This window comes from Adiantum capillus-veneris, chromosome 25 (genome assembly GCF_014529385.1).
Source record: "Adiantum capillus-veneris isolate H3 chromosome 25, ASM1452938v2, whole genome shotgun sequence".
NCBI lineage: Eukaryota > Viridiplantae > Streptophyta > Polypodiopsida > Polypodiales > Pteridaceae > Adiantum > Adiantum capillus-veneris.
In genome coordinates this window covers 30232550-30254983 of record NC_140955.1, presented here as the reverse complement: position 1 = coordinate 30254983, position 22434 = coordinate 30232550, and the positions used below count along the sequence as shown (strand labels likewise).

At 45.9% G+C, this 22434-nt stretch overlaps 1 protein-coding gene across 2 annotated transcripts in view; it reads right to left on the bottom strand.

Moving 5' to 3' along the window:
* Nucleotides 1-22434, bottom strand: part of LOC147424648 (C2 domain-containing protein / GRAM domain-containing protein) — a 191197-nt gene that overhangs the window by 69039 nt on the left and 99724 nt on the right. For both annotated transcript variants that reach the window (XR_015186499.1, XM_086500762.1), the window contains exons 9-11: nt 20885-20914; nt 20706-20805; nt 20488-20594 (exon numbers count right to left, since the gene is read on the bottom strand). Coding sequence is in view for 1 of the 2 variants with exons in the window: in XM_086500762.1 (XP_086356888.1) it covers nt 20488-20594; nt 20706-20805; nt 20885-20914 (237 nt within the window). In the remaining variant the exon portion in view is untranslated. The remainder of the gene's footprint in view (nt 1-20487; nt 20595-20705; nt 20806-20884; nt 20915-22434) is intronic.

Sequence of the window (22434 nt, the reverse complement as noted above, 5' to 3'; positions counted from 1 at the left end):
GGGGCCAACACCTCTACGCACAGAACTACGCCGAGCCGTGTTGTAAAGTATATTAAGTGATTCTCTTGTGTGTCGTGTCAGATTCAGATTCTCGACTAAGGTGCCCAAGCTTGTGATAGTGGTATCAAAGCACGGCAGATTTCTCTTCTACGATGAAATCCGATCCTCTTACCGCAACACATGGATTCAAACAACGAATCCCGCAAAATTCAAACGAACCCTTCTGACACTTTGGAAACACGAGACAGCATGGGAAATTCAAACGGATCAGCAGATACAGAGTACAGGCCACCTCTGCCTAAGGGATATCAATTGATGGAAATGCAACGTCAACAACAAGTTGATGATTGTGCAAAGCAGATGCTTTAGTTTGCAAAGGATCCCCAAATTGACGAGGTGCACACTCATTGGCAAAATGCCATCAATTCCCGATAAAGTCGGCCAGAAACCTCCTGCCCTACGGATGTAACTGAATATAAACTTGAGGACGTGGTGGAAAGAGGAGTCAACCAACTATTGGGGGTAAAGAAGAAGCAACTGAAGAAACCCAACAAGGAACTGACTTCCCTAGTTACGTGGGTCAAAAATCCTCTTTTGTGAATGCAAGAAAACAGAAGAAGCATGTACGTTTTGAAGGATTGTCCAGTTTGTCCTCATCTTCTTCTTACAACCCGAACAGCTCATCCTCTTCCGACTCGAGTGATGAGGACCAGAAGGGCAAGAAACAACAAAAGGACCAACGTTTTATTCAAAAAGGAAGCACTTTTACAGAGCCAATAAGTATGATTTTCGCGAAGACCACGGCAAAAAGAACAAGGAATTCAAAGAGGGTGGAAAGGCAATAAAGTTAGAATACTTTTCAGGGTTTCGAGATGCTCCCAAGGCTTTAGCCATTATCCAACAGTTTGACATAGCATTTTCTGGGAGGCCTCTATAATAGCACTCCAAGATTAGACGGGCAGCATCTTTTTTGAAAGGCAATGCACGGACATGGTGATCCATTCTTTTGTTAAGAAAAGAAGCACTCTTCATTTATTCGTGGCTCACTCAAGAATACAAACGGGACGTGATTACTGACTAGAATCATCTTTGGATGGTCGAGGCAGAACCCTTGGATACCTACTCTGAGAGATTTTGGGATGTTTCCCTACATGCTTGATCCTTTAAGAAGATCAATTTCGAGCAACAAATCGAGCATTTTTACTGTGGATCTCCCAAGGAGATTCGAACCTACTATCTTGAGCAGAAGTCAAGGTCCATACAACAATTGACGGGACATGCTAAGCGGGGATTTGCTATGCATTCGGGTAACTTGACTACCCACCAAATGAACCTTCAACAAGTCAAAACAGCAGCAGACGATAGAGAGATACACAATCTCGACTGAGAGAAGAACAAAGAGACGAATATTTCAAAGCGGGAAAGTGTTTTGAATGTGGAGAACAAGGACATATCTTTGCACGGTGCCCCAAAAAGACACAAGAATGAGAACAGATGACAGTTTGAAAATAGAACGGGGCGAGATGATACTGGTTCCAGAACGGATATTAGATAGAAAAAAACCATGGATGAAGTAGCTTTATTTTGCTTTATTTATGAATAAAATAGGACATTTTGAAGATGACTCTGATTTATGTATGAAACTAATATTTTTTGGAAGAACTTGTTATTTCTGAACAAATAAAAGGATTCAGAATGAGATGATGATGAATTCGGAGCAATGTCAGCTCCAGAATGAACCTACGAACGATAAGAATCATGAGTTTTGAATCATAACTGATTCAATGGAGCTGTCGTGAGCGGATCAAGAGTTTGTGTGGGATGAGATGGCCACACAGCTAGAACTGAATGATTGAACCACTCTGTTCAATATGAACTCAGTGTGTGATTGATGGATTGGGATCCTCGGAAATGATTACTCACACATGACAGTGCTTGAGTACGGATGGAATGATTGACCAAATGACTGCAGTATTTCGGTCTCGAGTTATGGACATGATCGCAATATGAGAGTAGTTAATTTGACATCAATAAGATCCGAGATGGATCTAGATGCGATTACTAAATACATTGCCAGGAATCATGGTCCTAGATCAAAACGAAATATATGGACGTGATAGCATTATGGATTAGTAAATCCAATATCGGTAAGGTTCGGTGCGGATCTAGATGGGATTGCTAAATACATTGCCAGGAGTCACGGTCCTAGACTTTATGTGATATGAATTGAATGTAATGTGAATGTGATGTGACTGTCCTCTTTGTACAAGTGCTTGATTTGTGTCGTCTAGTGCGTCAGTACTTAGAGTCAGTGTCTACTGAACTAGTTTATGGCTTATGTCTGATTTTGCAGACGTAAACGAGGGCCATTACAATTCTTCCAACAGGGGTGTATGTCACAAACAGATGACGTGGCATGACCACCCGGGAAGATTGTACGGACAGAGAGCGTGGCACCAGCACAAGCCCGAATTCTATGCTGACATGCTGACATGGCAGACAGTACGGATTCCACGATTTGCATTGGCTAGTGTTGACGTGGCAACCTGTACGGATCTTTGCAAATTGTGCTGACTGCTTTTGGCAAGTTTTTTAGACCAGATGCTTATTTGAGTTTAAAAGCTTTTGGGGCTCTGCTTTTGGGGCATCCCTTGTAAGAATAAATAGACCCAAGGCGCCTTACTCTTCAAGGCATCTGGACGCAGAGTCTGAGAGCAAAGGACCCCTCAGGTGTTGTACTTTCCTCAAGCATTAATATAATAAAGAAATACCGAAAGGTGCGCCAGATTTTGGGGCCAACACCTCCGGGCACGGAACTACCCCCGACTGTGTAGACTCAAATTTTAAAGTTGTGAAATATTGTAAATAATTCTCTCATGTGTCGTATGGGATTCTCGTCTTGGGGTGTCCAAGATTGGGACAGTGTGGCATGACCACCCGGGCAGACTGTATGGACAAACAGCGTGGCAACAGGATAACGTGGTACCAGGATAGGCCCGAATTCTATACTGACATGCTGACGTAGCAAACAATATGGATTTGCGCTGACTGGTGCTGACATGGCATTTTGTACGGATCTCCTCAAATTGCGTTGATTGCTTTTGGCAAGCATTTTAGACCAGATCCTTTTGGGACTATTTGCTTTTGACTTTAGAAGCTTTTGGCGCCCTGTTTTTGGGGCATCCCTTGTAAGAATAAATGGACCCAAGGAGTCTCATTCTTCAGGGCATCTCGACGCAGAGTGTGAGAGCAGAGGACCTCTCGGGTGTTGTCCTTTGCTCAAGCATTAATATAAGAAAGAAATACCCAAGGGGTGCCAAGGTTTGGGGCCAACACCTCTAGGCACGGAATTATGCTGGGCTGTGTCGACTCAAATTTAAAAGTTGAAGAGTATTTTAAGTGATTCTCTCGTGTGTCCTGTTGGATTCTCAACTTGGGGTGCCCAAGACTGTGACACTAGTGTCGTTATTGCAACAGAGCTCCAGCACTTCGTGTCGTGATTGCTTTGAGTTTTAAAGTTCAAGTGAGGTTTTCCAATTTTATTAGTGTGTTACTGTGCAAATACCATATTGTCAGCGCCTAGCCCGTTACAAAATCTGTGTTTATGCAACTCTTCGGAGAAGATTGGTTCTCCGTTGATAGTAGATGATAGAAATCGGATTGTAGATAGTATGGTAGGTTCTCAGCATGAAACAAATTCATATATGTAGACACAAAATGCCACTATCTGTGAGCTCATTAGTGAAAGGTTTTGCCTAAGACTCTTCAAGATAAACCTCTCTTATCAAAAGGAATAATTTATGTGAAAATTGGACATTCCATCCAAACTTTGTACAAAGGTATTTTGGGAATTTTGGAAATTTGTTAATTTCCACAAATTTCAAGGGTACTTTGGTGATTTCCCTTGAAAAAAAAACAACCAAGTGTTAAGATACTCTTGGCTATGTGGGAAAAAAAAAGATGGATTGAAACAGTTCTCGCTGCTCCGCTCTCGCCATCGCTGAAACCCACCCGAAATCCCCCCACTCGAAATCGCTTCTTAAGGCCGCGCCGAAAGCGACAGAATGATCTGCGACGACTCCAATGCTCCAACTTCATCTATGATCTAGAATCTCCGATGAGGAATATACCTGAAACCACTTCAAACACAAAACCATAAACATATCCGTTCCTTGTCAAAAGACTAAAAAAGGACTATTCTTCCTTAATGATTGTGCATGAAATGCAGATGAAAATATGAAGGAGAGCCAAACCGTTCACCAAACACATGCCAAAGTGTGATCGGAACTTCACTTTTCGACGGAGAGACTCATCTACATGATCATGAGAAACTTCGAACACATCAGTGCATTAACAGATGATGTGGGTTCTTCTGTGAGTTCTTTAGGTGGTTTCTTAGGACAATCTCGATTATGTGACCTTTAGTGTCACTCAAAACATCTTCCTTCTTTTGCACACACACTCGTTCTTCAAAAGTTAACCTACCTCCTAAGATTCCTTGAGCAGATTTTTCTTCAGGCGTCAACTTAGGGGTTTCCTGAGTTTTAGTCTTTCCTTTATCATCATTGTGAGAATTCTGTGCTCTAGTCGTAGAAGAAGATTCATAAGAAGAATTATCGTCACCTTGCCAGTGGTCTTACCGTTTGGTTAATTCGGAGAAGTACTCGACCTTGTTCTCCTTCGGCTTACCTTTGTTGTGCTCCCGAAAAGGAAAGCCTCCTTTCATTCGGCATCCGTTTGCGCAATTGGACACCAATCTAGAAAATACGGTTAGAAAAAGACATAAAAGGATTTCCATTTTGCTTAAGACCACGCCAATCTTCTTTTAACCGATCTAGATAATGCAGTGGCATAAAGCAAAGCCTTGAGCTTGTCTTGCAAGTCACCCCAACCGAGAGAGAGAGGTACGCCTTCCTTGGCATCATACTCAAGATGCTCATCCTCCCAAGCTTAATACCAATTCATGGCATCACCTGCTCGATACATGACAGCCGTCGAAACTTTATTGTTACTTGTTTTCTAGAGAGTCCCAAAGCAAGCATTAAATTGATGCAACAAAGAATGAATCACAGATACATCCATCTTACCATCATACTTACTAAACGTCAACTTCTCACTGACTCGAATGTTGGAATGTTCGTCTCTACATGTGCTACGTGATGATTCGCCGATGTCCGTGAGTGGCTCGATCTTCGAGGAGAGTACCTGTAGGACCAAATTCTGTATGCGTTGGTCTCTCTGCGCCTCTCGCTAACTCCATAGCCGATTGCTTCTCTTCGGCCGCTATGAGTTGAGCCTCCCGATTCACTTATGTTGCACATTACATTTCAGGTCGTCCCGAGGAGATTCAGAGCACTCAACTGTGTGGCCTGAGGGGGCTGCAGAGCATGCCTCAGGACTTTACATAGGCTATACATGCCAAGTGGCATACCCCCTCTTGAGCCGACAGCTCCCCGCTGGAGAGGGGCTTTCACGCAATTGGAGGTCCTCATTAGAGCTAGGGCTTGTTCAGAGACAGGATCCTGCATGTTGTTTGAGATTCAGGGAGCGGGTCATCTCCACAGACTCTCGATTAAGACACCACACGTGGCAGAGTGTTGTTTTCAAAGGATCCGAGTTGTGGGCATCAAAGGGAGGACTTGTGTTTTAGATCATGCCTCGACAGATCTTGAGTCGGGACATTGGCGGCTTTGGGCTTGAGAGAGTGGTCCTCTAGTACGAGTGCAGTGGGACCCGGGAGACTGGTTTTGGGGGAATCCTTTCTCTTCAGCAAGTCACCCAAGAAAACCCTTTTCTTTTACTACACAACTCGTTTGGGGCGCCACATTTTGACAGCACGCAGAGAGACTCGTCCTGCTTCTGCAGGCTGCAGCACTTCATTAGCAAGAGGAGGGTCTCACACCCGAGTTCTTGTATTTTCTGGGAGCGCGTGTGGGACAACAGACAGCCGAGGAGAGTCACCATGTTTCAGTCGCTAGTTGAGTGTAGAGCTATTGCAATGGGAAGCTAGTTGGTACACAGCAGTCTCTCGGCATCATGCGCAGCCTGTAGTCACCCACACGAGACTTAGCGTCACTATCTGTGGGACTAGCCCATGGCACAACAAGTTCGGCTTCGGACTCTTAGGCTGATGCCCATAGTTTCTACAGCCAGCCAGTACACTTGGGACACAACAGCTTGGTCTGCACTCACGGACCGAATGCTTCGGTTTGAGATGGCTTCCGCCAGCAAGATGATAGTGATTCAGGAGGGAAGGCTTGCGCTCCAGCCCGCCACAGAGCTCATCGCTCGGGAGTGGTGCAGTGATAGAGAATGGTGCTAGGAGCTCATTTGTGGCCTGACATTGTGGTTCATCTAACGAGCCCACTGCTTGCACATCTTCCAAGCTCATCTTGTCCCACCAGTAGAGACTATTCATGGCATTTGGTAGGAGCTGATCCATACACTCAAGGGGCCAATTTGAGAGACTTCAGGGCAGCTCCGACAACATGGGAGCGCCGCGAGGCCTCCTTGAAACTTTGGCACCCACGGCACTTCTTCATTATGGTTCAGAGCGTGCCTAGATGGCGTTACCAGCCACCAGTGTTGTTGTTTCCTCCTACCATCTCGTGATCTAGCCATCATTGACGGTCATTGTACCTATCTTGTCTTCTCATTGAGAGAGTCTCCCCATGTTTCTGATATAGCCCTCTCTAGCAGAGGCCGGTTGTAGCCCCGTTGGGCAGTTTTATTAACTAATGGAAGCGTCTCTTTCTTGCAAAAAAACAAAAAACAAAAGATACATTGTGTAACAGGTTTGGACACTCCAACAAGAAATCAATGGCAACACACGAACAGAAACTTCAAAATTACTAAACTTAAATACATACAGAGAGACAGACAGAGAGAGAGAGAGAGAGAGAGAGAGAGAGAGAGAGAGTCGATACGACACGGCCCGGAACTGGCCCAAAGACTGGCACCCCTCTGGGGATCCCTTTATTATTGATCACATCAAGGTACAACGCCCAAGGGTCCTCGGGGCTCAGACTCTGAGTCCGGATGCTCTGCAAAGTGAGAGGCTTAAGGGCTCTTATAAACTTACAAGGGTTGCCCAAAAAGCAGAGCTTTTTCTGCCGTGCCGTGCTCTCTCTCTCTCTCTCTCTCTCTCTCTCTCTCTCTCTCTCTCTCTCTCTCTCTCTCTCTCTCTCTCTCTCTCTCTCTCTCTCTCTCTCTCTCTCTCTCTCTCTCTCGTGGTTTGTTTGTCAACCTTGGTAAAACCAAGGTCATGGTATTTAATACCACCCCACAGTGGATCAAGAGGTCAGCGTCCGCATTCACATACGGCCAGGAGACGGTGAAGTATACAGATGCTTACACTTACCTTGGAGTGGTTTTTAGTGGACCAGCATTTTCACTGAGGAGAGCAGCAGAGACTAGATTGACCAGAGCCCATGCAGCATTGGGTAGATTGGAGAGGATGTGTTCACAGGTCAGTTTCAAGAGCCTCGGACGAAGCTCTGGCTATTTGACACTTCAGTGGCGTCTGCATTGCTCTATGGAGCTGAGATATGGGGACCTTCATTGGATCGTCACGGGAGGACAGGTCGCATTGATGGGTGGGGGGACATGGAGAAGCCTTTGGTCTCTATGATCTCGCGGCTCATTAGAGCTGTAAGGTGCAGCGAAATGAATGTTGTATCTTCTCAAGATTAGTGCTCTTTATTGCGCAAGGTTCCTTTTAGTTCTTTAGGGAAAGAGAGCTTTCCGTCTTGTAGAGTGCTGTGGCCACGAACAAAGTGAGTGGATATTGTGCGTGCAAGTGAATGAGACTGAGAGAAGGAGAGAGAAGAGATACGACACCAAGAGGTTGTAAAACCCTCCTCCGAAGGCCCCGCTCTCGTCGGCGAGAGTGGTCTACTTGATTGCACAAAGGCGTACAATGCGAATGCAATGGACTGATGCAATGGGACTATGTCGAAGACGCCGACGGCGATGACGACGACAACTTCATGGCTGAAAATTGGGATCTTCTATCTGCTGATTTTCATGGACTGTTCGGGGCTGAAATGGGCTGTTTTCTACTGCTGTCTTAAGGCTGAAAATTTCTGTTTCGTCGGGTTGAATTTGACTCTCCTTGAAGGGGCTGAGTTGGTGGATAAAAACGCTGGTATAGCTGCTGATTTGCCTGCGTTTTTGAGTCGTTCATGGGCTGAGAAAACGCTGGCAGCAGATCTGCTATTGTTGACAAAAACGCAAGAGCACCTGAAGCAAAAACGCTGCAAGGGGCTGATGCTGTAGCGATCCAGAAAACGCTAGGTATGGTATGCTGAAGGGGGAAAACGCCAGGCGATGAGAGATGGGCTGGCGAGGGCTGATCTGGAAAACGCCAAGGTAGGGTTCCTTCTGGCGATGGCTGAAAAACGCTGATGGGAAAGGGAGTCTTGCTGAGAGAGGGTGGGGCACCTGTTGCTTGGGGAAGCCTACTGTGCCTTTGTTCATCTGTCAATTTGTGCTAACTTGGGTTTGCTTATATATTAACTTACCCAATTTGCCCTACTGAGTACCCAACAAAAGTCACTTAATAAATAAGTGAAAAATGTCAAAAATAGGGAAAAATGGGATAAAGTCATCTGAAAAATCCCCAAACTGACTCTGATGGAATCTAATGGAAATGCTTATGCTTATGCAAGGTGCAACCAGAGGATATGCATCTACACTGAGTGACTGGGCATGCACGGTCTACGAATAAACTCACAAAAGTGCCAGATCGCTTCTAATCTAACTTGACTGGACTTGACGGAAACCCTGCTATGGTGTAGCTTGTCCACGGACACGTAGGGTTGTGATGTGTCACGTGACAAGAGCCAAGGCTTCAGAACCCCGTGCCATTATCCGAGCAGAGCTAGCTGCTCCCCCACTAGTAGTCGAGGCGCTTACCAGATCTGTCTCCTTCATACACCGCATGTGGGAACTTCCCAGAGACAGATATGCCCGCCTTGCACTTGAGTCCTCTGGACAGTTAGCCATGCAGGGAGATACAGCATGCTGGTATGGTGAAATGACATCATGGTTTCAGGCGCATGGGTTCATGCATAGACAGATTGCCCCCATTCCAGTACTCATTAGAAGCACCCCCTCTGACTCTTACACAGTCCGAGATCACCAGGCTCATCCGATAGGACCTAGCTCAGCTAGACATCAGGAGGACATGGATACAGCCAGCACAAGAGCTGGGCACGAAGATGGCTTTCTACAGAGAGCATCTTCTCCAGCTTACAGAGGACGGTTTTATGACGAGGCCCAGATACATGGACACTCACTTGTCTCATGGGATACGATGTGTTATTGGCCGAATACGCACATCTTCACACCAGTTGCAGATCGAGACTGGGAGATACAGTGGAGTACCAGCAGAGGCCAGGACATGCCCCATGTGTGGCATGGAGCCAGAGACAAAGTTGCACTACACATGCCATTGCCCTGTCTACTACGAGATACGAGGCCGCTTCCACTCCTTGTTCAGAGAGGGCTTTGGACCACTCTCCATAGTCATGCAGTACGAGGATCAGAGATGCTTGGGTTTGTTTCTACTCGAGCTGCGCCGACACAGAGAGAGCTTGATGAGAGGAGAGGCTAGCCAGTCTCAAAGACACATCACAGACTTCTTTAGAGCAGACACTGGATACCCGGAGGAGCCACTACCGCAGCAGAGCTCATTCCCTCACGCCAGAGGCACACTGATCGACCGGGCGACCCAGCTGGGGAGATCCAGACGCCCACGACTGCAGAGGACTACACAGCATCGACGGAGGCTGCATCAGAGGCTTCGGATCACTTTGGCCCGACATGCACGACGCCCGGTCAGACTACTGACCATGGAGGAGATTGATGAGATCCGCCAGCAACCGATGCTAGATCTCTTGTGATTTAGCTACCCCAGCTAGCTGCTCTGCCCCGTTCACACCTAGCAGTCCAGGATTCCATAGTATATTTGTTTTGTCATTTTGCCATTTTGTTACTCTGACTTTGTATCAGATCCACCACATTGTAACTTTTTGATCTCATAGGTCACTTTGGCCTTTTGAAGACGTTAATATAACAGGATCATGAGGGTTTGGTAGCAGAGCACATTATACATGCTGGGGATTTGTTGGCAGAGATGCTTGCACGGCTTTTCAACCGTGTCATGTGTGAGGGTCTCCCTGAGTCTTGGAGATTATCTACTATTGTACCTATCTTCAAGACAGGTGACCCCACAGTGCCGGGGAATTACCGTACTATCATGGTAGGACACACATTGGCACGGTTATATGCATCCATCCTCGAGCATAGGCTGAGCAGTTGGGCAGAGATTATGGGCATACGAGCACCTGGGCAGGCTGGTTTCAGAAGGGGTTTCTCCACACTAGATCATGTCTTTACACTCAGAGCTATCATTGAGGAGGGTCGAGCACATGGTAGACGGATATACTGCAGCTTTGTGGATTTTCGCAAAGCCTTTGACACAGTGCCGAGGGCCAGATTGATGCACCGGCTTATGGAATTGGGGGTACCCACAGAGCTGATGTGGGGGATCATGGCATTGTACAGTTCAGTGATGGGTCATGTACGCACATCAGAGGGGATATCCGACATAGTTCACTCCACCATCGGAGTGAAACAGGGATGCCCACTGTCCTCTACTTTATTTGGTATGTATGTTGATGGGGTCTCTGATTATATTGACAGAGGAGGAGATAAGAGGTGCTCAGCTTGCAGGGACATGGATCCCTCTTTTATTGTATGCTGACGATATCGTGTTGATATCAGAATCGCCAGAGGGTTTGCAGAGACATTTGGACGCATTGCATAGTTTTGCAGAGGATAGTGGATTGTCTGTCAACCTTGGTAAAACCAAGGTCATGGTATTTAATACCACGCCACAGTGGGTTAGGAGATCAGCACCTACTTTCACATATGGACAGGACAGTATGGAGTACACTGATGCATACACATATCTTGGGGTGGTCTTTAGTGGACCGAGGTTCACACTGAAAGTGGCAGCAGACACTAGATTGACTCGTGCCTATGCAGCCCTAGGTGGTTTAGAGAGGATTTGTTCGCAAGTTCAGTTCCAGGAACCTCGAACAAAGCTCTGGCTTTTCGATACTTTGGTCGCTTCAGTTATGCACTACGCGGTTCAGGTTTGGGGACTGTCTATTGACAGTGCTGGATGGACTAATATGGAGAGACCCCTGATATCTATGATTTCTAGGCTGATTAGAGCCAAGGCCTCAGTCCCACATGACATCATACGAGCGGAGCTGGCTGCCCCACCTATGGAGGTTGAGGCACTCACCAGATCAGTATCATTTGTACACAGCTTATGGGACACCACCAGGGACAGGTATGCGTGGCTTGCTCTCGAGTCATCCAGACAGCTGGCATTACAGGGAGATACATCATGTTGGTATGCACAGATGAGCTCATGGTTTCAGAGGCATGGTTTCAGCATGGACAGGCTGCCCCCTTTCCAGTATTCTCTTGATGCACCATCCTTGGCTCTTACACGGATGGAGACTACTAGACTCATTCGGCAGGATCTTATCCAGCTTGATAGCAAGAGGACATGGATAGAACCATCACCGGAGTTGGGTACGAAGAGGGTTTTCTATAGAGAACATCTTCTTCAACTCACGACAGACGGACTTGTCACACGGCCCAGTTACATGGACACACATCTATCTCATAGGTTACGATGTGCTATTGGCCAGATTCGCACATCTTCATACCAGCTTGGGATTGAGACAGGTAGATTCAGAGGCATACCAGCAGACAGTAGGATATGTCAGTTATGCCATGCAGAGCCAGAGACAGAGTTTCACTACATATGTCGCTGCACAGTCTACTATGAGATACGGGGACGCTTTCATTGTCTATTCAAAGATGGTTTTGACTCGTTGGACAGAGTCATGAGATATCAGGATCAAAGATGTCTCGGATTATTCCTACTTGAGATTCAGAGACATAGAGACGCTCTATTGAATGGGCAAAGACAGAGACAGTCCCAGAGACGCATCTCAGATTTCTTCAGTCTGAGTACCACAGAGTCACAGGGGACACCACCACCAGAGAGCTCGGTTCCCACCCATACACACATCAGCGGTACTCTCATTGATCGAGCTACAGAGTTAGGGAGATCGAGACGACCGCGACTGAGGAGGGGAGCCACGCAGCACCGGCGGAGATTGCGGCAGAGGATCCACAGGATTCTAGCACGACACCCAGAATGTCGATCGGGATAGGCTTCATGCTACTGCTATATTGTATCATGGTGACACTTATCCCCACTTTGTACCTTTATGGTGATACCATTGCTCAGCCTACCAGCCACCCATAGGAGTCGGTAGCACTCCTATCAGTTCTTTGTTTGTAGTTTTCTTGTTTGTACCCAGACTTGGTACTAGACTCATCATTGTAATCAGTTGGTCTCATAGGTCATTTTGGCCTCTTGTAGACGTTAATATATCATTTCATTTATTTCATTTCTCTCTCTCTCTCTCTCTCTCTCTCTCTCTCTCTCTCTCTCTCTCTCTCTCTCTCTCTCTCTCTCTCTCTCTCTCTCTCTCTCTCTCTCTTCATCACTTACAGACAGTCTCGGATTGCTTTCCGACGCCTTGTGCGTCGGAAGAAGCGAGCTTACCTAGCCCAAATGGAGCGAGACTTGTATCAGATGTTCTCGAGTAGGGACTCAGGAGAGGCATGGCGTCTCTTCCATGAGCATTTCCCTCCCCCAGTGATTACTTCACCTGAGGTGAGGGGCCAATATGCGACATCATTATATACGGTTCCTGGACAGAAACCCCTTCCAGACCCTACCAAGCCTTGCCCAGCTACGAGCACTTTCTTTACACCTGAGATGGTAGAAAGGGCCATTGACAGAATGAAGACCGGGAAGGCATATGATCATGATGGTCTAGTATCGGAGCACTTTATACATGCCAGGGATATGCTGATGGAGGTTCTCGCAGTGTTGTTCAATCGTGCCATGTGTGAGGGATTACCTGAGACTTGGAGATTGTCTAATATTGTGCCCATCTTCAAGGCTGGTGACCCTACAGAGCCTGGGAACTACCGCACTATCATGGTTGGACACACATTGGCGCGGTTGTATGCATCCATCCTGGAGCAACACTTCAGTAATTGGGCAGAGGGCGAGGGGTACGAGCAAAGGGTCAAGCCGGCTTCAGGAGGGGTTTCTCCACTGTTGATCATATTCTGACACTCAGGGCCATCATTGAGGAGGGCAGAGCACATGGGAGACGAATATATTGTAGCTTTGTGGACTTTCGTAAACCATTTGACATGGTACCAAGAGCTCGATTGATGCGCAGACTACAGGAGATGGGAGTGCCCATAGAGGTGATTTGGGGGATTATGGCTTTGTACAGATCAGTGATGGGACGGGTACGCACTCCGGAAGGGGTATCTGATTTAGTTCACTCTACCATTGGAGTGAAACAGGGCTGCCCATTGTCTCCTACTCTATTTGGTATGTATGTTGATGAGGTGTCTGATTACATCGATACAGAGGGTGACAGAGGTGCACAGCTGGTAGGGACGTGGATCCCATTGTTGCTATATGCTGATGATATTGTGCTGATATCTAACTCACCAGAAGGTATGCAACGACAGTTGGATGCACTACGCAATTTTGCAGAGGATAGTGGATTGTGTGTTAACCTAGGTAAAACCAAGGTTATGGTGTTTACACCACACCGCAATGGGTCAGGAGATCAGTACCCACTTTCAAGTATTGTCAGGAGACTATGGAGTATACAGATGCATACACTTACCTGGGGGTAGTCTTTACTGGGCCGAGATTTTCCTTGAGAAGAGCAGCAGAGACTAGACTAACTAGAGCTGGTGCGGCTCTGGGAGGAATGGAGAGGATGTGTTCATAGGTTCAGTTCCAGGAACCTAGGACAAAGTTATGGCTCTTTGATACTTTGGTTGCCTCTACTATGTTATATGGGGTGCAGGTTTGGGGACCTTCTATAGGCCAGGATGGGTGGAGGCGTATGGAGAAGCCCCTAGTATCTATGATCTCTCGGCTGATTAGAGCCAAGGTTTCTGTACCGCATGATATCATTCGAGCGGAATTAGCTGCCCCCCCTATGGAGATTGAGGCGCTCACAAGATCAGTCTCCTTTGTACACAGTCTGTGGGATACTACCAGAGACAGATATGCCAGGGTGGCTCTAGAGTCCTCCAGACAATTAGCTCTTAACGGGGATACATCATGCTGGTATGCTCAGATGACATCATGGTTTCCGACACATGGTTTCACCATGGACAGGTTGCCTCCTTTTCAATACTCTCTTCAGGCACCCTTGAGGTCTCTGACACGGGTAGAGATTAATAGACTCATCCGTCAGGATTTGATCCAGTTGGACACAAGGAGGACATGGATAGAGCTGTTACAAGAGTTGGGCACAAAGATGTCTTTCTATAGAGAGCATCTTCTCCACCTCACGGGGGATGGGTTTGTAATTCGACCTAGCTATATGGACACACATCTTTCGCATGGTTTGCGTTGTGTCATTGGCGAGATACGCACGTCCTCACGTCAGCTCGAGATTGAGACTGGCAGATTCAAAGGGACACCAGCAAATAACAAAATATGCCGCTTATGCCATCTAGAGCTAGAGACAGAAGTACATTACATATGTCATTGCACAGTGTACTATGAGATACGAGGCCGTTTTCACTGTCTATTCAGAGAAGGTTTTTGGCCTCTATCTAGGGTCATGAGTTATGAGGATCAAAGATGTCTTGGGCTTTATCTACTTGAGTTACACAAGCATAGAGAAACCTTACTGAGGAGAGGTGAAGAGAGACATCCCCAGAGACAGATCACAGATTTCTTTACACTAGATACTGTACACCCAAAAGAACAGACAGAGGAGCAACCAGCGACGGTGGAGAGGTCTACCCGCACTACTGGCATTCTCATAGACCGAGCATTGGAGCTAGGGAGATCTAGACGACCCCGAGGGAGGAGAGGAGCTACACAATTTCGAAGGAGGCTATGGCAAAAGATTCAAGCCATACTCTTTCGTCGTCCAGAGTGCAGATGAAGATGGATCTCTACTCCCCTCCCATATTGTCTTCACATTGTACTGCTTAGTTTAGGATCCCGCAGTATTTATATTTTGTTATCCTAGTTTAATTTATTTTGTTAATTTGACTTTGTATCAGATACACCGCATTGTAACTTTCTGGTCTCATAGGTCACTTTGGCCTTTTGAAGACGTTAATATAACATTTCATATCATTTCTCTCTCTCTCTCTCTCTCTCTCTCTCTCTCTCTCTCTCTCTCTGTCAATGTAATCAGACACCTCATCAACATACATACCAAATAGAGTAGGAGACAATGGGCAACCCTGTTTCACCCCGATAGTGGAGTGAACTAAGTCAGATATCCCCTCTGGGGTGCGTACATGTCCCATCACTGATCTGTATAAAGCCATAATCCCCCAAATCAACACTGTGGGCACCCCCATCTCCTGCAGTCTGCGCATCAGTCGAGCTCTCGGTACCATGTCAAATGCTTTGCGGAAATCCACAAAGCTACAATAAATCCGTCTCCCATGTGACCTGCCCTCCTCAATGATAGCTCTGAGTGTCAGAATATGGTCAAGAGTGGAGAAACCCCTCCTGAAACCTGCCTGTCCCTTTGCCCGTACACCCTCACCCTCTGCCCAGTTACTCAACTGCTGCTCAATAATGGATGCATACAATCGTGCCAGTGTGTGTCCAACCATAATAGTGCGGTAATTTCCAGGCTCTGTAGGATCACCTGCCTTGAATATAGGCACAATAGTAGACAACCTCCAAGTCTCAGGTAATCCCTCACACATGGCACGATTGAACAACACTGCAAGAACCTCCATCAGCATATCCCTAGCATGTATAAAGTGCTCCGCTACTAGACCGTCATGATCGTAAGCCCTCCTGGTCCTCATCCTGTCAATGGCTCTCTTTACCATCTCAGTGGTAAAGAAGGTGCTCGTAGGTGGACATGGCTCTGTAGGATCTGGAAGGGGATCCTGCCCAGGAACCGTATATAACGATGTCGCATACTGGCCCCACACATCAGGAGAAGTAATCACTGGGGGAGGGGAGTGCTCATGGAAGAGTCGCCATGCCTCGCCTGAGTCTCTACTCAAGAACAACTGATACAAGTCTCGCTCCATCTGGGCCAGGTAAGCTCGTTTCTTCTTTCGCACAAGGCGCCGGAAAGCAATCCGCGACTGTCTGTAGGTGATGACTCCTAAATGAAGATCCCTCTGAAGCTGGGCTCTCATCTCTCTGCACTCCTCATCATACCAACTATTCTGGGGCATGCTCCCAGAATATGTCGCCTCCGATCCGGTTGAGTGTGTGGGTATGCCTCTGATGCTGCATCATGTAGTGTCTCAGTCAATAAAGTAGTGCACTCCTCTACTGAGAGGCCTGGAGCAACTGTGCATAGACGATCCCAGATCGCCTCTGTATAAACCGAGTCAGTCTCTGGTGTAAATGTATAACGGGTGTGTGACCTGCCTCCTGATTTCTGGGCTGTACTAAACTGAAAAGATACGGACAGTGTCAAGAGAGCATGATCCACTGCTACGCCCACTGGTCTGGCTCCCACCGTGAAATCCTGAATACAAGGAATAAAGCTCGGCTGTGTCATAACATAGTCCACTGTACTGGCCCCATGTCTGTGTGGAAAGCATGTGAAGCCTGCTGCTCCAGGAAACCGCTGTAAGCCATTAAGTATGGCTAGCCCATGTGTAGTCGTCATCTCCGTGAGGTATCTCCCATACTCAGTCTGCTCTCTGTCATGTGAGCATCTGTCAAACCCCAGCTCATCCACATCCAACTCTCTAAGCATCTCATCTGAGGTGTCGTAGAAGACTGTCTGACAGTTGCCCGTTCGAGCATTGAAGTCTCCTAGGAGGATGATATCACCATCCCTAGAAAACTCCCATATATCATCATCTAGAATTGAGAAAGGCGACTGCCCTCTGGATACAGCATATACTGACGTACTGGGGGGGAAGTAACATATAGCAATATATAGAAATCGACCTGTGTCAGCTCTCAGCCTCACCCACATGTATCTAGCCTGATCATCTCTCCGTACAATATGTAGTAGTGGCTGTAGCTCCTCCCTAAACAACACCGCTACTCCTCCTGAACCTCTACTCCCATGCTCAGATCTCGTGACTGTTCTGTGGGCTGTCTCCCATTTGTATCCCACCACATGTGGCAACAGTTGGCCAGGGGCCTGGTGTGTCTCTGAAAAGAAAACAATGTCCTTGTCTCTGAAACTGTCCTCAAAGGCACCAACATCCAACCTCATAGACCCATTACAATTCCAAGCCGCCTCAGGAGTTGAGCACAAAGATGGCTTTCTATAGAGAGCATCTTCTCCACCTCACAGGAGATGGGTTTGTGATTCGACCCAGCTACATGGACACACATATGTCTCATGGTTTGCGTTGTGCCATTGGTCAGATACGCACATCCTCACATCAGCTCGAGATTGAGACCGGTAGATTCAGAGGGATACCAGTAGACAGCAGGATATGCCGATTATGCCAGAGAGAGCCAGAGACAGAGTTGCACTACATATGTCATTGCACAGTGTTCTATGAGATACGGGGGCGTTTCCACTGCTTATTCAGAGAGGGTTTTGGTCCTCTATCTAGGGTCATGAGTTATGAGGATCAGAGATGTCTTGGACTATATCTACTTGAGTTACACAGGTATAGAGACACTTTACTGGGGAGAGCTAGAGAGAGGCAGTCCCAGAGACACATTACAGATTTCTTTTCACTAGATATGGGACAGCCAGAGGAGCAGCCACCACTGCAGAGCTCGTCCCACACTCATTCGACCACTACTGGCACTCTCATCGACCGAGCATTGGAGCTACAGAGATACAGACGACCGCGACTGAGGAGAGGAGCTACACAGCATCGACGGAGACTACAACAGAAGATTCGAGCCATACTCTCTCGACATCCAGAGTGCAGATGAGGATGGATCCTCACCATTTCTTCCATCTTTGTTTCTCACACTGTTACATCCAGTTTACCGGGTACCTATTGTATCAGCTGCTACACCCACGTAGTTTTAGATTGTAGTAGTAGTAGTAGTATTTTGTTCCACTTCTAGTTCTTTTGTACCCAGACATGGTATTAGATTCACTATTTTGTAACTGATTGGTCTCATAGGTCATTTTGGCCTTTTGAAGACGTTAATATAACATTTCATTTCATTTCATTTCTCTCTCTCTCTCTATATATATATATATATATATATATATATATATATATATATATATATATATATATATATATATATATTAAAGCTCAGTGATTCTGAAGTTTCTGTTTGTGTGTTTCTATTGATTCCTCGCTTGGAGTGTTCAAGCCTGTTACAGTGTGGGTAGGCGGCTAGTGTGGGACAACCAGCGTGCTACACAAACATACCAGAGCACAACAATGTGAAGCAACACATTGAGAGTGTCTCCCCATGTTTCTGATGTAGCCCTCTTAGCAGGGGCAGGTTGTAGCACTTTGGGCAGTTTTATTAATTAATGGAAGGATCTTTTTCTTGCAAAAAAAAAAAAAGACGAGACACGATGTGTGTAGGCAGCTAGTGTGGGACAACCAACCTGCCACACAAGCATGCCAGAACACAACAACACACAATGTGACCAAAACTTTCTGAAGGACCAGCTTCTAGATAATGTCTACTGCAAAGGACAGGCAATACTCCAACTGAAGATCTCTAGCCCGAATCTTCTTGTGCACTTAGTAAGTCTGCATCTTAATGAAGGAGCTGCTCTGAGAGGATAATCTAAATTCCAATGTAAGAGAGATGTACCAAAGAGTAACAATGGCACGCTACCCAGGCTGCTAATGAGGCTTGCTGTGGCAAGAGCTCCAAATACCAGCCTGTAGCAAATGTCTTCTTTCAAATCGATCACCCAAACAACACAAACATTGACAATTTCATACTGCTTTATACCGGCACAGTAGCTGCTGGTATGGCTAGAGCTCACAAAACTAACCCGTGCTTAAACAGGGCACCCAAACAAGGCACCCAACTAAAATATCCTGCTGCTTTATATGACTCAAAGAAAGGAATCCTACGAAGATAAGGTTCCCTCTGCCTTCAATAGAGTGCTAAAAATCTGAAGCTGGTCGTTTGAAATCTACCCAGGATCTCACATGCAACCTCCCTCTGAGACTAGAAAATGCCGGTCAATATGTGAAAGATGTTAAAGCCTACAAAAAATGAAGAAGCCCCTCTCAAAACCTGTCTCAAAAGAGTGCATGATCACTAAGATTTTAACTGCCTGAGAACCCGCAAAAATGAGGCTAACAATACCCACATCACATGTGGCTATCACTCCCAAAGTGATGAAGAAGTATGTAGCAAGTGGGGTGCATCTGAATACATTAGCAAGCCCGGTTGCTCCACAAAAATTTCTTGCTTCAGATTTTGAGCTTTTCTTAAAGATTTGCCAGCTATGATGGGCTGCCAATGCAAAATTGGTCAAAATAGTAGTCATACAATTGTCGAACCGAAGGGGTCCCCCAATCCCTTCCATGTGTTTGGCTCTTCCCTGCACACATTCCCTGAGATGAGAGTGTGGGTACGTTTTGTGCAGGACAACTAGTTCCCCATTTCACTCTTTCTACTCTCAAGTTATTGCCAATGGGTGCTATTTCCTGACTAGCGGCAGGAATTTGACATTCTTAGGAGGCGACTATTTTAAAAGATTGGTTAAGTGAGAAAAAGAAATAAACCATAACACTGATAGATATACCAAATTAGTATACCCCCAAGGTCCGCGTCTCTAAAATCTACTTGTTAACAACCATCTTTAACTGCCAAAAAAATCAGCACAACAATACCTAACATCCTCAAAGACTTCCAGAGACACGAAATGAAACACTTCAGCATATAAATAACTGAGCTGACTCTCTTGCAAACTAAAAATAACCTCCTCCATCAACCTGCTTGGCTTGCAATTCAAGTTCCTCGAACTTTGTTCTTGCTCGTTGGAGAATTCTGCAAGCATGAGATGAGAGTGTGGGTACATTTTGTGCAGGACAACTAGTTCCCCATTTCACTCTTTCTACTCTCAAGTTATTGCCCATGGGTGCTATTTCCTGACTAGCGGCAGGAATTTGACATTCTTAGGAGGCGACTATTTTAAAAGATTGGTTAAGTGAGAAAAAGAAATAAACCATAACACTGATAGATATACCAAATTAGTATACCCCCAAGGTCCGCGTCTCTAAAATCTACTTGTTAACAACCATCTTTAACTGCCAAAAAAATCAGCACAACAATACCTAACATCCTCAAAGACTTCCAGAGACACGAAATGAAACACTTCAGCATATAAATAACTGAGCTGACTCTCTTGCAAACTAAAAATAACCTCCTCTGTCAACCTGCTTGGCTTGCAATTCAAGTTCCTCGAACTTTGTTCTTGCTCGTTGGAGAATTCTGCAAGCATGATTGCGATTCCAGAAGGACGCAAATTTATATTTCGCACGCCCTGCACAAATTTCAGTCTTTAGTCTTCTATATAGCAAGCTGAAAAACAAATGCTGTTAAGATATAGCCGTCGATAAAAAGAATGTGAAGTTTTCACTTAGCAAACTTTTACCATCTGCACTTGCGAGTGGGGGCACACCATGCCCACCAGATCCAGATCTTAAGATTATTGTTATTGCTGGGTTAATGAAAGCATGCTGACTCCTGTTGATCTGTATAACGAATTTAAAGCATCTGAATTTTGTCTGAACCATGGGATAGTTCAAAGAAAACTGAGCAACACCAATTTACCTCTTCCACATCCTCAAATGGCAGCACCACCTTCATTTAAACACAAAAAAAACAATGGTTTCAATAATCTACATGCCTTTGCCTCATTTCTCTCAAAAAAGAGAGAGATCAGGTAGTTCAAACGAATAGCATTTCAAGGAAAGAAGAGATTGGATAGCTCAAACAATCAACATATCAACAGCAAAAAGAAGTCTCAAAGAAAATATAATGGGCGCCTGCATGTGTGCACGAGCATGGACACGGTTCAAAACTAAACTTAATCCAAATTTGAAGCCCAAGCGTCCCATAAGTCAAACGGAAACATGTGCATGCTTCAACATTCTGCAAGATAAGAGTGCACAGAAGAAGTGGATGAGATGGAGAGGCAATGAAACCAAAAACAAATTTTGATCATAAACCAAGGGGGTGGATAAAGAGGTTATACCTTGGTTGCGGTTAAGGTGCATAGTAGAAGTGGAGAAAGAAGAGACTGTATGGACCAGAGAGACAAAGAGACAAACCCAAGAAACCAATTTAATCTACCAAGATATATCATAACAAAGCCCAGCCACATCGTTTTTAAATGAAAGCACAAGTTCTAGACTCATGGTACGCATCCCAGAAACAATATAACCATCACCTCCATCATTCACAGTACTGTCTAAAAGATTACAGCATGTCTCGAACATAACCAATGCCCAATAGAGGATGTAGCACTAGGTAAAAATATATGCCCCCTCCTCCACACACACATTATTCATCCACCCATCCACCCACATGAGCATACATTAATACAAACGTCAAAGGCCTACGTATTAATTTTCTAGTGTATATAAGCAAGAGCTCAAGAGAAGGAAGCTTTGTCTGTGTTCCAGGCTGCTTGGAGAAGATGCATGACAAGTCAGAGGCAAAATAACCACCAAGGCTACCCATAAAGATTAGGTGAGATGGGTATATAAAAACTGCCCCATAACCATCAAAACATCCACAGCCCATGAATGAAACAGCATCGAAAGAAGGAACATGAAAAAGAAAGGTGTTTCACGAATGAGACTCCCTCTCCTCCTGTCTGCCTACTGAAGTGCCAGCAGCTATCCGCGGCATCTCTGAAGGAGTGGCCGAAGAAACTTCCACCTCAGAAGCATCCAAAAATAGCTAACGCCATCTCAAAAGACTCGACCAGAGTCACATAGCCTGGTGTCCGAAGGCTGCTCCTGTACATTTGTATATGGACCTGTCCCTCCTACAATCTTCCAGAATAGGCTGTCTAACTGCCTCTACCTACCTGTCTGCCACTAACTCTGTCGACTCTCCTGTCTCTAGGGGTAATGTGGGCTCCCACCCTGACTGTACCTACATATGCTGTGAACGACCTGTCTGGGTGGTCGGAGATCAAGTAACTTTGGGGCCAAACCAACTCTATGTCACTTTCCGACAATCTCTCCCGATGTGACCATCAAACCACTGGTTTGGCCTACCTATAACCAAAATCTGTCAAGTGCAAACGTTTAACGGTTCCATTAGCAGCCTGTAGTCACCCACACGAGACTTAGCGTCACTATCTGTGGGAC